The following is a 15,462-nucleotide window of genomic DNA, read 5'->3' as shown; positions in this document are numbered from 1 at the left end:
GAACCTCGCATAACAACTGTCATTCAAATATTTTTTGACAATCTTTTGAATATTTTTTCGTCCTTTTTGAAAATTGTATTTGATAGCAAAAAGTTCAAAAAAGTCAACAACAGTTTATATGAATCAATTTCAAGATATAAATAGCGCTAAATAGGTATTTAACACTATTCCTATCGACACTTCATGTATACCTATTCCTACCGCGACCGGTCTTTAGCACAACTTATATTTTTTAATATAGAATGAAGATAATAGCCAATTTGACAGTATAAAAATATAGTTTCTTTTATTTAGGGGTATATAATGTATATTTTATTCGTTTTCACCGCATAATTTTTCGTTTACTATACCCTGTTGGGCCTGATGTTCCCCTAAAAATATTATGAATAGGTGCTCTTCCAGGATTAGACGAATCTACAATTCTTCCTCATTCTCACTATCGGAAGTAACTAAAAATCTCCTTCTCTTTCGTCCTCTACGTACGTTCGAAACATTCTCTTCGTCCTCATCGGTGTTCGAGTCGTTCTCAAATAGATCATAATTTTCCGTATTGTCATTTTCAATATCAAAAATTTCAGTCAGAATGCCAGAAATATTGTCTCTTAAATTTTTCACGTGTAACGTGCATTATTTCAAAATTTAATACAAATAAAGATTATGCATATGTTTGCCAATTATACCTACGGTAATTATAAAAAACCTAGTATATTAAAAATGACATTAATTAAGTTATGAAAGAAGTATCATTATTACCATTATGTATTTCATACAAACGCAGAGTTGAATCTCAGGTATCGTGATAACTCGCTCGCATGAATTTGTCCGGTTCTTTCCGAACCCGCCCGACGAAGTCGAGCAGGCAACCCGAAACTTTCGGGCACCCGAATCGAGCCCGCCCGACTGTCTGCGACCCGACCCGACGATTCGGGCGCCCGAAAATCGGGCGGCTCGCACATCCCTACTGCGCACACGCGGGCTTTGATCTGTGCCGGCGGCCGCGACTCTTTCCTTCCCATACGCTGTCCTTCTCTGTGTTCGAAACTTTTATCGCTTGTTACACAAGTAAATATCATCGGAATTATAACATATTTGGTTTCATTTTAATCAGAAAAATGCCACGAATATGTTGGTAAAAGTTTCATAAAAAGATAACGAAAAATAAAGAAGTTTTGCAATTGGATTGGTAGTTGTTTCACACCGATATTTCGTGACTCTTCGAGCTCGGAACTTCAAAGACCAGCGACCGACCAACTGCCTACAATGTAAGCAGATGGAGAATCGAGCATTATTGGCAATTTATGCTTTTATATTTATAATCAGAACAATATTGTTTATACGAATAAATTGTAAAGCTTATCCCGATAAAAATGAGTCCAAACACGACATCATTTGGACTATTTTTAATAAGATTGTAATTTTTATTGTAACATTACGTATCAATGAAACTTCTTCGATTACACTCGAATTTGAACTTATTTTCATCGGGAAAATCCCCTCCATTCGCTCGTCATAATTTTATGAAGATATATTGAAAAATCTGAAAGTTTAAACTTTCATTCGTGCGCGATTTTCCATCCGTTTTCATTGTATGTCGTTTGTCAGTCGCTAGGTCTTCGACGTTCCTCGCTCGGCAAAAGTTATTCGAAGATTTTTTCGAAGCCTTCGAATAAAAGATACAGATAAAAGATGAAAAAATTATTCGAAGTTCGAATAAATTCGCTTCAAATAAAAAAAAATTATCTTTATTCGTCGGATAAATTCTCGTCGAATAAAATTATTTATTCGATACCCATCGAACAAAGATACTGTTTTTATTCGAACCTTCGAATAACGAATAAAAAATTTTTTATCTTTTATTCGTTATTCGAAATTTTTATTCAGATAAATATTTTGCCCAACTCTGTTTGCAATCCCTACGTTTTCACACACATAATAGACTCATTCCCACTCGCACCATAATCACAACATATTAGCAAATTTGACAACTGATCATATTCATTTTTTTATTTTAAATCATTTCTTTACTTATTTTACAGTTTTGAGTTTTAAATCATAATATTTAAAAGTTGCTTATTATTACAAAACAGAGGGGTTCTAAAAACAATTAAAAATTTTTTATGAATATGATTGCTATAATTTCAAATAGGTGCCTTTCCTTCATCTCAGTTCCACTATTACTTTTTTAATTAAATTATTTAATTTTTTAAATTATGATCATCTTAATTTTTTAAGTAAATATAAAACTAAGTATTTTTTATTACATATTGTTGTAGTTGATGTTAAGACGAATCTTTTATTTATTGTTAACAAATATAGTAATAATTAGTGTTCAAATTTCAAGTATCTACTAGTGTGAGGCTATTTATATATAACCAAGTTACGTTTAAAGCTTGGCTTTGTAGTTTTGAGTAAGTTATTAAAACATTTGTCTTGTAATGTTCATGAAAATTTTCATAAAAACCACTTGCTACACAATGCACATATGATTTATATAACAATACAATATTTATATAATAATTATTGTTGAAAGAAGTCTAGTTAATTAATAATAGGAACAAAATGATGTTATCCTATAACAATAACAATACAGTTCTGAACAATGAATTTATTCGCGTATACATTACATTTATAAAGCACATATTAATATTTGGCTGTTTATACAACATTTCGAATTTTGCAGTTAAACATATTCTTTATTGTACGTACAGTTTCATTCATTTGTTATTTATACCCAACATAAAGTTTAACTAATCATAACCGAAATTAGTATTTGAAATCGTTAAAGCGTTTTAGAAAACAATATTTTATTGTATTCGCGAGACTGCAGTGACTATATATATAGCTATTTTTAATTTTAATTCCTACCACTAACGACGCTGTCAGCAGATTTTAGTTCCAGTTGGTAATACAGGATGTGACACGAAAATGGTAATGGGGTTACGTGACCCCACAAACGTGGGACACGAAAATGCATTGGATGTTAGGTCTATCCTATACTTCGTCTGTGGTAGTACTAATGATTTTGTGCATGGTGCTATTGATAAACTTATGGGGAGAAAGCGTAAAATGGAGCGAGCGAGGAGGAAGCTGGCCCTTTAAGGAGAGCTGAGGTGTAGAGGTAGCCCCTAGGTGGCAGAAGTATAAATCCGCCACTAGCCATCATTATTTTAATTATCAAGAATTAATGTTTTAAATAATAATATGATATACATATAACATTACTCTTTTCGGAAATAAATGTGATATAAATATTACAAACTGTATGTATATTATTTGGATACCTTAATGAACGCTAGACAATCCGCTAAGTTTATCTAAAACAGGGCTCGGAATTATTTACTCGCGACGGCCGATTTTCGAAGGCGCGTCTCGCTCCCCGTGGCGGTCCTAGATCTACGGGAAGTTTGGACTTAGATCTTACCAATTTGCCAAGCACGTCTAAATGTGCGCGAAGATCGAGTTATCCCGGATGTAATTAAAATTTGGACAATACAATTAAAAATTTATCTTCCGAATTTATTTTCTATAATTGTTGTCCGAAATTATCGTGTGACATAATCGAATAGGCCTACAGGGGATGCCACGCGGCCGGGTCGCGGGGGCGTAGCCTTCGAAAATCGGCCGTCTCGAGTCAATAATTCCGAGCCCTGATCTAAAATATACATATACATCTATATAAATACGATTCAATTAATTTGATTTAGAAAGAGATTTACACAAAAGTTTGATTTTGATTCTCATCATATCAAACTCTTCGGGACTATTTTTACTAGTACGTACGTCAGGCATGGGATTTAACTGCTCGATCTGAGGCATTTACGAAGGCTACGCCCCCTTGATCCGACCGCCCGTCTGGCTTCCCGTGACGGTCCAAGTTCTAGAGCTACCTCAGGCCCGTACCATATCAAGTGCGTGAGGCACATTAGAGTGACTCTCGTATCAATAAATTTCCACATCACCTATAAGGTAAACATTATTGTATCCGCGGTGGGCCTATTCCACTGCGTCTCATAATAATTTCGAGAAAATAAATTTGGAAAATAGTTTTTAATTATATTTAGACATGCTTGGCGAGAAAGAAGACTTGAAATTATGAATAGTACTAATGCGCCACGCGCAGTTCATATGGTACGGGCCTGAGATAGCTCGAGAACTAAGACCGTCACGGGGAACGAGACACGCGGCCGGATCAAAGAGGCGTAGCCTGCGAAAAAGTCTCGGATCGAACAGTTAAATCCCTTGCCAGAATGTACGTATTCAGTTTTGCTGCATAGTTCATGATTACGGCATACGTAAAAGTAGTCTTGGGTTATTCATGTAGAAAAGATGGTGGCGACGGCAGCTGCTGTACGTCAACAACTCACGAATTTAGCGTATTCTGGTGGCTCTCACAAAGATCAAGCGGAAAAGTAAGCCTAGAAAATAGGATTAAACATTTATTTCTAATGTTCGGTATAAACGATGATATTTACAGGTATCGAGCGATTTTGGACTCAATAGTATTATCGTCCGGCGAAGAATTAGTTGATGCTTTGAAGATATTTATTGAAGCAAGTACGTTACTCATCTTTTCAGAAATATATATTTTTTTACGAATTTACGCAAATACATTTATCAAACTAGTATAATGATATTGATATTAATGCATGAAAACTTATATCATAAATAGTACAAAAGTATAAATACTTATATATACATATTGGAGTATTACTTATATGTTCATGTTTTTTGGGGTATCTATGCTATTTCTACAATTTAATTATATAGCCTATGCCATGTTATCACTATAATAATACATCTCATTTTGTTTTGCAGTTGTCAACAAATATATATATACACACACACACACATGTATATTAAATTATAGTAATAGCATCAATACTCCAAAAAAAAAACATGCATGTCTTTTTTTGGAGTATCTATGCTATTTCTACAATTTAATTGTATAATCTATACTATGTTATCACTATAATAACACATCTCATTTTGTTTTATAGTTGTCAATGAATATGTCAGTTTGGTCATTTCAAGACAAATTTTAACAGATGTTAGTGCACGGTTGTCATTTTTACCTGATGAAATATCAAAGGCTGTTTCACATTACACATTGGATAAAGTAAGACATTTTTCTACATTTAGATATTTAGGTTTAATATATTTAATATCTCATAGTACAGACTATAATAGAATTTTAATTGTTGAGATTCAACCACGCGTCATCTCTTTTGAAGAGCAAGTTGCTAGCATAAGACAACACTTGGCAGATATTTATGAACGTAATCAAAACTGGAGAGAGGCAGCTAATGTTTTAGTTGGAATACCCTTAGAGACAGGGCAAAAGTGAGTATTAATAATATCAAATTATTCAATCAGTAACAGGCCAGCCATTATACAGGGTATCCCAAAAATGTTCCTACTCCTTGAAATGGATGGTACTTGAGGTGATTTGAAGTGACATTTTCCTTTGCAAAAATGTCTGCCTTGGCATGCAATAGCAGAGAGAGTTCGACTTGGCAACAGGATCCACTGAGCAAGCGTTGGTGACACGCCACGGTGATGCAATGTACAGGATGAGGAACAGAAACAGATTTATAATAATTAGAACTCACTTACTCAGCCATAATTGCGTTTGCAGCTTCGTAATGTGTGTCACTGGGCCATTCAAAGATAAAAGCTAAGGGATGTACAGTTAGGTCAATGATCCTGACTTCTACTTTCACTTTCTTATCGATAAATTAATCTATGTTTAATAAACAATAACAATTGTAATATCACTTGCAATGGAGCACAAATCACAGCAATTAGTTAATGTGATCATTACACTGCGGATTTCATGTATCTGTAGAAAAAATGAGTAGGTGTATTTTAAAACAGTAGAGAGATTCAAATAATTTAAACACGCCAATTCATTATTTTCAACTTGTTAAAATGGTTAAAGTAAGAATCAAATATCTTTCTAGCTTCTGTCCCTTACAATAGCAGCAGCCAATTTTTAGTTTGCATAGAAATCCGCAGTCTAGTAATTAGTTTAAATATGACTATTAATAACACACATATTATCAACCGTTCGAACAGCACTGATCTTACACAAGATTTTTCTGAAAAGTTTAGGCATTACGCATGTCAAAAATTCACACTATACACGCTTACAAAAACGACGGGGTGGGCAACGATAAACAGAACACGAGAGGGACCGCTGTAAGACTAGAATTTATGGCAGACACATGTTTCGGTTTTTCTGCAGATTGGTATGCAGAGTCGATGGGCAACTGTTCGAAAACATCGTCTGTCCTTCTTTTAGAAAATTTCTTAAGGGAGGTATAGGACAATAGAGGCCAATAGGACAATAGAGGTCTTAAACGCCACGCGTATTTGAAATTTCTACCTTTTGCTGGATAAAAGGACATGATAAATAAAGAACTGAATAAGCGAGTTCTAATTATTGTAAATCAATTTCTGCTCCTTCTTTTGTTTACTGCATCACCGCGGCGCGACACCAACGCACAGTGGTTCGAAAGCCCGCTTTTTGTGGCGAAAACTATTGTAACGTTATTTTAAGGTTTAATGCTATATTATTATAGGTCGTTGGATTCGTCTCGATGCCACTTAGAATATTATGAAGTAGAAAATATATGTTAATATTTTAAAAATTGAGGTGACCTTTATTTTTTGTAAAAGAAATTTTTTTTTAATTTTTTGTAATGAAATTTGTAGAAAAGTAAATACTGGTCAACTTTCGTTGGAAACATTTTTTTTGAGATCATCGGATATATTTGAAAAATTAATTCAATTAAAATTAATCCTTTTAATGAAGGGTTTTCGGGGACTATGATTACGAATATGACATTAAAAATTAAACTAATACCTAATAATAATTTTTGCTAGATTTGCATCAGACACAAAGGTATTTATTTTCGAATGTGATTAATTTACATAAGAGAAAAAGGTTTGTAAAACCTCGCAAATGTCGTCCGTACCATAAAGTTATTTTCGACGGACTTATTGAAGTCGTCATTGTTCCGCGACGGAACAATAAACTATATAATGGTAAAGAATAACTGTTATAATTATATAAGTTTATATAAGTGTATATAAGTTTAGTAAATAATAGCAGTTATAATTATATAATTCTATAAACTATAAACCATATGTGTATAAGTTTAAATTGCGTGACGCGTTCAGAACGTAGCATCCGAGTGCATACTTACTTCAAACGTCTGCTTATTAAAATACACGAAGAATTAAAAACTGCAGAAAACTACAGCTAAAATTTACACGTGTACATTTTGAAGGTCTAAGCTTTCGGAAACATCAAATCTGACAGCTGGCATTTTTTTAAACTCTATTTAAAATTTACATTGTACTTAACTTTATATTCTTCGTATATGGATTGAAACATGCTTATATTACCATTAAATAACTGAAATATACATGCTCACGCGTATGAAAATTTAGCAAAAATTTGAATTTCAGCATTGTGTAAGGAATAACTGAACTATTTAATTGTAACTCCAGTTTCATAGTTTTTCACTTTAAACGCTATATCTGCACGGAAAGTTATCTGAAAGATCTAATATTTTGAATTTCAAGGTTTCAAAGGGTTTTTATTTGGGACAAAAAAAATTTTATAGAAGTTTAAAAGTCGAAAAATTGAATTTTGGCCACAAAAAGCGGGTTCCTGGACCACTGTGTGCCCCTTTCAAGGAGTTGGAACATTTTTGTGACATGCTGTATACTCCCATATATAATTATAACAATTATCTGTAGGCAATACACAGTTGACTATAAACTTGAAACCTACCTTAAAATTGCACGACTATACCTAGAAGATGATGATCCAGTACAAGCTGAAGCGTTTATAAACAGAGCATCTCTTTTACAAGTATGCAGTAACTTAATTAAAGGTTGTAATTTATTGTATTTCATGTCAGGTCTTTAATAGCAGTTTGTTTCCTACTTTCTTTAGGCTGAGTCCAAAAACGAGCGGTTGCAAATTTACTACAAAGTTTGTTATGCTAGAGTACTAGATTACAGAAGAAAGTTTATCGAAGCAGCTCAAAGATATAATGAATTGTCATATAGAACTATTATACACGAAGATGAACGAATGACCGCACTTAGAAATGCATTAATTTGTACAGTACTAGCTTCAGCAGGTAATTTTTTATCAATTTACTGTGTAGATTTTAATTATAAATGAATAATGAAATATGATTTAAACATTAGGACAACAAAGAAGCCGTATGTTAGCTACCTTGTTTAAAGATGAACGTTGTCAACAACTTCCTGCTTATTCAATTCTTGAAAAGATGTACTTGGATCGCATCATTCGACGATCTGAACTACAAGAATTTGAAGCCTTATTACAACCTCACCAAAAAGCATGTACAATCGATGGATTAGGATCAACAATACTTGACCGTGCCGTTATAGAACATAACTTATTATCTGCTAGTAAATTATATAATAATATAACATTTGAAGAATTGGGTGCTTTGTTGGAAATTCCACCGACAAAAGCAGAGAAAATTGCTAGCCAAATGATTACAGAAGGACGAATGAATGGATATATTGATCAAATTGATTCGATCGTACATTTTGAGAGTAAGTTTGAACAAATATAGAACTACATAAATACTTAAAAAATCAAAGTGCTTTTCAATAATAATTTATTATTTTGCATATAGCACGTGAAACTTTACCAACATGGGATAAACAAATACAGTCTCTTTGCTACCAAGTGAACCAAATAATAGAAAAAATCGCTCAGACTGAACCAGAATGGATAACGAAAGCAATGGAAGATCAAATGGTACATTAATGTAAATTCCTTTTAACATTAAATAAACACACACGCATTGGATATTTACTTGTTAAATATATTGCTAAAAAAAAATGTGAAGGCAATAAGAATCATCATCATACTGTAATGAAGTTTGTACATTATAAACGATCTCACATTCGACGTGTTCGTTAATTTTCTATTAAAATGCATAAAAATATTTGGATATAATTCATCAATTTTGATTTCTTTTACATGATATACAAATTGACAAGTATCAAACAAATTTAAATGAAATGATTTTATTTTTTCTTAATTATTTGTTAATATTAAAAAATAGGGGAGTTATGAAACCACAAAAAAAAACTTCATAAATACATATTGAAAAAAACCAATTACTTAATGGTGACCTTAAATGCATATATAAAAAATATTCTAATTAAAAAAGTAATGTAACTTTTTAATGTAAATAAAATATTCTCACACCACATTGAATCAGTTTTTCTTTATTTCAGTAATTAGTGAAAGCTTAATTCAGACTTCACTCAATGTTTAACACTTGTTGATACATAAGAGAATAAAACTTCACGAGTACAAACCTTGTTCACTGTAATCGTTAAATAAAACAGGACTGTGGAATTGTTTGTAACTAAAAGCATTTATATATTCATATTGTGTTGTTTCAAAAATATGATATACCTTCAATTTATGAGACAGAAAATTATTGGAATATTGTCTTCACAACATAGGTTCCAATTCTAAAATAACCACGTCGGCAGCATTGTTTTATATGAATTATGTAAGCAGGAATGAACGATTCTTTCATTTTGAAAATGAAAAATGAGTATATTTGATGTTGATATCATTTAATCCCAAGTATGTAGCTATTTATTTTATACAACATTAAGTGCAAGAATTTTTACAATAAATCAAATCTTAATATTAATCGTGTAGTTATAAGAACGTACTGTACGTGTTGTGCCTTCTTTTTGGGATTAACTATAAAGTTTACTATTATTTAATAAAGTGATAACATTTTCTACTCTTTTTTTTTAAATACGTTTCCAGCAGAATTTAAACACAGTTCTTTTACTTCATTAGTATATTTCAACTTTATTATATCTGCAATCCGCTTTGTCTGAATATTTGTTTTTGACATGTATGGCTACATTAACCTCTGATCTTACAAGACTGAACATTTTTAACAGGAACTGGAAGGCTGCACCATCAAATTGAGTGTAAAAGAATTTCAGAAGAAAAATAAAATACTTCTGTTTCACTAAAAGTTATGAATCGTGTTGTTCATGGTAAGATACTGATAGTAGTACTTTTACACTTTTATTTTATGTATACTTTAAACTAATTTTTTTTTCAACTAAGTTTAAAGATGCATGATATTTTGTGGCATCTATTTTGGGACAAACCTATCTACAAATTATAGGCAATACTTTATTTGAAGCATGTAAAGTGATGCTGTCTTTATGACGCAAAGTCATCAAAGAATTCTGTGGGTCAAGTCCTTTTATATCAGTACTTCACATTTAAGCTTGAAGGTCTAATGCAAAGCCAATCTTATGTCCACCAGAACCAAAGTTCTTTCCATCGATATTTGTAGAAAGTGTCAGTGTTACACCTAAAAAATACAATATGTTTCGTGTATAATACGATTTATTAGATTCATGCAAAAATTTCAACAAGACACTTTCTTAAGATTAATAGGAAACAAAGATGTGAAGCTATTCTTGAAAATTGTATATAGCGACACTATACATATGTAAATTGTGTTAGAAGTACTCTTAATACATTTTTTACAAAATTTAATTTAACTTACCATCACGTAATTTTTGTTGATATCCCAGGCCTACTTGGAGATGCGAATTTATTTTAGCTCTGACACTTGCATCTTTGTCAAGATCGTACTTTGTACCAATTCCAAATTGTGTAACATTATTGCTAGAATTCCAAGCAAGATTGATTGCTCCTTGCAAGTCTGGTTTTACCTTATGGTAAATGGAACCACTGAACTCACGTCCGTTATCCCTAATAAAGTAAAAAAATTATGATACCTATGTGCATAATGCTTTTTAATACATTTTCTATAACCTTCGAAGTCACGTACACTGCTGTGTGAAGTGTAAAATCAGAGGCAGTGAAACCAAGTGCAAAGTTGTTCTTTGTAAGTTTATTTCTTTGTGTATCAAAACAGGCCTGATAACCAGCAAGCCATCCTGTAATGGAATTAAGATATCTTATTGTTCAAAATTTAGTTAATTTATCTATTTGTCTCTATTGGTACTATAATCTTACATTCCTTTTTTTCTGGTACATCTTGGATATTGGGAATAAAAAAGGGGGAATCTCAATTGGAATTATAAGGAATCGCATGGCAGCATGCATATGAAAAATATTAAATATCTAGACAATAAAAATATTTAATATTTCTCAATATCAAATTTATTATAATATTATTAATAAAGAATTACCTTGATATCCTACAACTGCCGACGCATTAATCAAAGGGCCAGCTGAAAGGCTGAGATCAAAATCTGCATTTGCAGAAACATTTTCATGTTTATAAGATGTGTTTAATTTTCCAGTTTTTGTCCTATAACAATATAATAACTACATTTTTCTTTTAAGAATTATTATCACAATGAGTGTATACATATAGGTTATCAGTAAGCTACACTGATCTTTCCATTTAGGCAGTTTTGATCGTTTGTAGGGATGGGACCAACTTCAATATTTACTCATGATAGACTAGTTGGTTTTAAGTCCTAGAACTTGTTTGAAACTTATAGGTTTCAAAAGCATGCCTATAAATAGCTTCACATTAGAAAGAATTGAACTATTCGCAAGTAGTGCTAAAATACTCTATTAAATTGCAAATGGATAAATTAATTGTTTAAGATGTAATATATAATAGATAAATACATGTAATCCAAATAACATGTATACGTATAACTTTCATTAAATCGTACAGTTACAAAGAACAGAAAACTTCTGTGTAGGTATATTGATGAAAGGTATGTACTATACTCAGTGAGACTTCAATCATATGTAAGTATGTACCATTCATATTCTTCAAAATACATATAAAAAATTAAAATCTGTTTCACCAGGGTTAGAATTTACTAAAAGTATTGCTCTCCTTCTTTGAAGTACTCAAACTATTTAATCAGAATTGAATTTACTTGTAATATACTATAATCTATACATATCTATATATATACAATAATTTGTACCATTAGTGACTTATATGGCCTAAATGAAAAGTCACATAAAATTAAAGCAGCATTCAATGTTGAAATGTACTAACAAGGAAAGATTTCAATCTGAAGATGTAAAAAAACAATGAAATTTTTGGAACACACAGACCACATATAGGTACGTATTATGCAATTTTTTATACCTAAATTCGTTCTAAAAAGTAAAACGCTCTAAAACTGTAAAAACTATACAAGAAAAGTCAAAGAATTTTTGAATCCCATTGTATGAAAATATAATGTGTAACATATATGTAGTATAAAACCAGGTAGTTTATAGATGGTGTTCTGTCATTTGAGGTGTATGGCCGATTAGGGAAATTATATGGCTTAAAATAAGACGAAAATAAAAAATTACAAAGTTGTCTTAAGAGTATTATTTTGATCTGAAGAAAAGTGCTATAGAAAATGAATAAGTACTTACATATGTACCTACACCTAACATTATTATTTTATACATCTAATTAAAAGAAGTATACCTTATAGTTTGTAAGTTACAAGAGAAAACTGAAAAATATCAAAATTTTCAGGAGAAGTTCTCACTCCCTAGAATGAATTTGGGTAGAAAACAAAAATTATGTAATGTATACATATATGTGTTATGGTAATTTTGTGAATTGCTGGCTTGGAAATCTTACCTTGTAAGTAAGTAAGTAAGTAAGTAAGTTAGATAGTTAGTTAGTTAGTTGGACCCAATAAGATTAAAGACTTAATGTTTTACCCTGTTTGTGGAGAGAAAGTACAGCTATAACCAAGAGTAAGACCCTTGAGCAATTTATCAGCAAGAACAACATTGGTAGCAAGTGTGTTATCAGTATTCCATTTCTCACTAAATGTTAGCCCATAATCACTAATTTTGTATTTGGTTTCCAAGGTACCAAATACTTTTCCAGTATCCTGATTAGATACTCCGCCACTAGAGAATTCTACGCCAGAAGTAGTTTTTGTTTTGACATCTATTTTAATTAGACCAAAATGATATCCTTGACCGAATACGTCTCTAGCACTTTTGCCTAAGTCACTGTATGTTGGTGGAGCCATGATCTGAGAAGATATATTAAATACATATATAAATATATTAAAAATAATACACATATATATCATAAATAACTTGCATGAATATTAGTACGTAATATATATTGACACTTGACACAAATGACATTTAAAGAAACATTAATAAGCAAAAAAGTATAATTTATTAGTCTAATTTTACCTATGTAGACTATAATATGTAATTACATATTCATGTATGTATAGTTCTAAAGAATTCTAAAAATAGTAACCTTTAACCAACAAGTAACACTTCCTACATATATAGAATTTACATTTTATGATATTGTATAATACAATAAATATAATAGATAATAAATATAATTGTTAGGTAATATTTCAATGTTATTAACAATTTCATAAATAAAACGTTAAATTATATGATGATCAAATTGATTTTATTAGGTTGCATAATTATGAGTATGTACTTAATATAGTTATTATAAATTATAGTGTACAACACAAACTAACCCATCTGATAAGATAACTAGCCTTCAAAGTGACAATGTAACAAAAAGTTTTTGTAATACACATGCACATATGTAATAATAATTATTCAGGGAATTTATTTTTCTGTAAACAAGACAACAACTACATCGAAATCTAAGTAATTTGGGTGATAGTAATTAATCGAAAAAAGACAAAGTAATGTCAAATTATTTAATGAACACGACATTTACTGTAAAGAATATAAGTGAAAAATGATTACAATTGCAAAGGTGTGTTAACAGGATTGTTTATTATAAAAAATCAGATACAGGTCAACTAATAATCCATCAATAATTTTTCTTCTGAAATATAGAGCAAAAATGGAGTGATATTGACCCTTCCTAGGTATTACATAAGGAGTAAATCAGTAGCTTTCAATTCCCATAAATGACTTGAATTTCAAACTATTACTCGTGAAATTATTTTCTTTCAACAAAATTCACTGATCTCCGAATTACGAAACAGAAACGAAACGCTCGAGTGCGTTCAAATTGACGAAATCACTGGAAAAGGTCGGTTATTATACTGATAGGTGCCAGACGTTACTATCATTAACCAATGCCGGCTTTGTGAAAATTTAATACGCCACGAAAATTACCGAATTTGGGTATACAAACAAAGGTTTCAATTGAAATAATGTAATCCGTACTGATAGTGAAATTTGTAGGTACTTACTCTTTTCTGTTATAATACACGAATGCAGAAAACTGCGTGACTTTAACAGAGAATTGCGTACGCGAGACGGTACACCTACACCAATCGAGGAAGAAAGACTATGACCTGCGCACAGATGCCTTACGCATGCGCGGTACGATAAATTACAAAAACTTGCAAATTATTTTTATGAACAAATATCGATAATATCAGTGTAATAAAATTATACGATACATCAGTGAAAATAGTGTCTAAATATTAAAGACTATAAATTTAAGCATTTAATTGATGTGTTGATCCACTTTTCGGATGTTACGTAACCTTACCATCTACCCCCTGTAGATGTCGATTTTGCATGCATCCGGTTTACACGGTGTTATTTATTGAACTTTGAAGACAAGATAAGGATAATGTAAAAAGTTCAGCCATCACTGTTGCTATATTTACAGAAATATTTTTAACAGATTCACTTTGTACATTTTCCGCTAGATTCTGTAACAAAACTACATAATTAAAGCTCACGACAATGTTCGGATGTACACAATTTTAAATATATTTAGCTTTATTTTCCAAACTAAAATATAATTATCATAACAAGCGGTTATTTCTATTTAAATATATTTTGTGCGACTTAATAAAATTGTTTACGATTAGAAAGTTATTTTTAATACATTATATACAATAAGGAGCAAAACTGAGTCCACACTATTTGAAGCGACATAACTTCTTTGAAATTATATCAAATGACTTGAATGTTATTGAGAAGTTAGAAGGATTAGTTTATTAAACGAGGTGTAAACAATTTTTGAAACAAATTTGAATTGGTCGGAATCGCAAAAGAAATAGTAAAAGTTGGTTTTTCGATTAAAAGTGCGATTTTAAGTCGAAAATCGTGAAAAATGGCAATTTTCCCACTTTTAAGCGTTTATAACTCGTAAACGAATGAACCAATATCTGTGAAATTTTCAGCATGGATATAATTTATTCGAGCGAATCAAACACATTTTTTAAGTTTTCAATACAGGCTCAGATAAAAAAGCTGAAAAAACCAACTTTTACTATTTCTTTTGCGATTCCGACCAATTCAAATTTTTTCCAAAATTTTTTTACATCTCGTCTAACAAATTAATCCTTCTAACTTCTAAAAAACACTAAAGTTATTTGGACTAATTTGAAAAAAGTTATGCTGTTTCAAATAGTGCGTAATCAGTTTTGCTCCTT

At 31.2% G+C, this 15,462-nt stretch overlaps 2 protein-coding genes and 1 long non-coding RNA gene across 6 annotated transcripts in view; 1 reads left to right on the top strand and 2 right to left on the bottom strand.

Annotated features, from left to right (window-relative positions):
* Positions 1-15,462, bottom strand: part of LOC143360389 (uncharacterized) — a 562,015-nt gene that overhangs the window by 40,561 nt on the left and 505,992 nt on the right. The gene's annotated exons all lie outside the window — the stretch shown is intronic.
* Positions 4,112-10,048, top strand: Csn4 (COP9 signalosome subunit 4). 4 transcript variants are annotated; one of them, XM_076799544.1, is made up of 9 exons: positions 4,112-4,249; positions 4,322-4,409; positions 4,475-4,554; positions 4,998-5,116; positions 5,204-5,340; positions 7,768-7,882; positions 7,967-8,156; positions 8,227-8,604; positions 8,688-9,272. In XM_076799544.1, exons 2-9 carry the CDS (start codon positions 4,327-4,329, stop codon positions 8,819-8,821), a joined length of 1,236 nt encoding a protein of 411 aa, XP_076655659.1. In that variant the 5' UTR covers positions 4,112-4,249; positions 4,322-4,326; the 3' UTR covers positions 8,822-9,272. The 4 variants fall into 4 exon arrangements, with proteins under 4 accessions (XP_076655659.1, XP_076655660.1, XP_076655658.1 ...); XM_076799545.1 differs by adding an exon at positions 9,298-10,048 and having other exon boundaries at positions 4,162-4,409; positions 8,688-8,812; XM_076799543.1 differs by having other exon boundaries at positions 4,163-4,409.
* On the bottom strand, positions 9,632-14,395 carry LOC143360570 (voltage-dependent anion-selective channel). The gene is made up of 6 exons (XM_076799547.1): positions 14,263-14,395; positions 12,770-13,092; positions 11,266-11,387; positions 10,902-11,010; positions 10,614-10,822; positions 9,632-10,415 (listed from the first exon to the last, which is right to left on the bottom strand). The coding sequence occupies exons 2-6, from the start codon at positions 13,087-13,089 to the stop codon at positions 10,324-10,326; spliced, it is 852 nt and encodes a 283-aa protein (XP_076655662.1). The 5' UTR covers positions 13,090-13,092; positions 14,263-14,395; the 3' UTR covers positions 9,632-10,323.

This window comes from Halictus rubicundus, chromosome 13 (genome assembly GCF_050948215.1).
Source record: "Halictus rubicundus isolate RS-2024b chromosome 13, iyHalRubi1_principal, whole genome shotgun sequence".
Classification (NCBI taxonomy): domain Eukaryota; kingdom Metazoa; phylum Arthropoda; class Insecta; order Hymenoptera; family Halictidae; genus Halictus; species Halictus rubicundus.
Note: the sequence above shows the minus strand (reverse complement) of the source record. Positions and strands in the feature narration are given on the sequence as shown.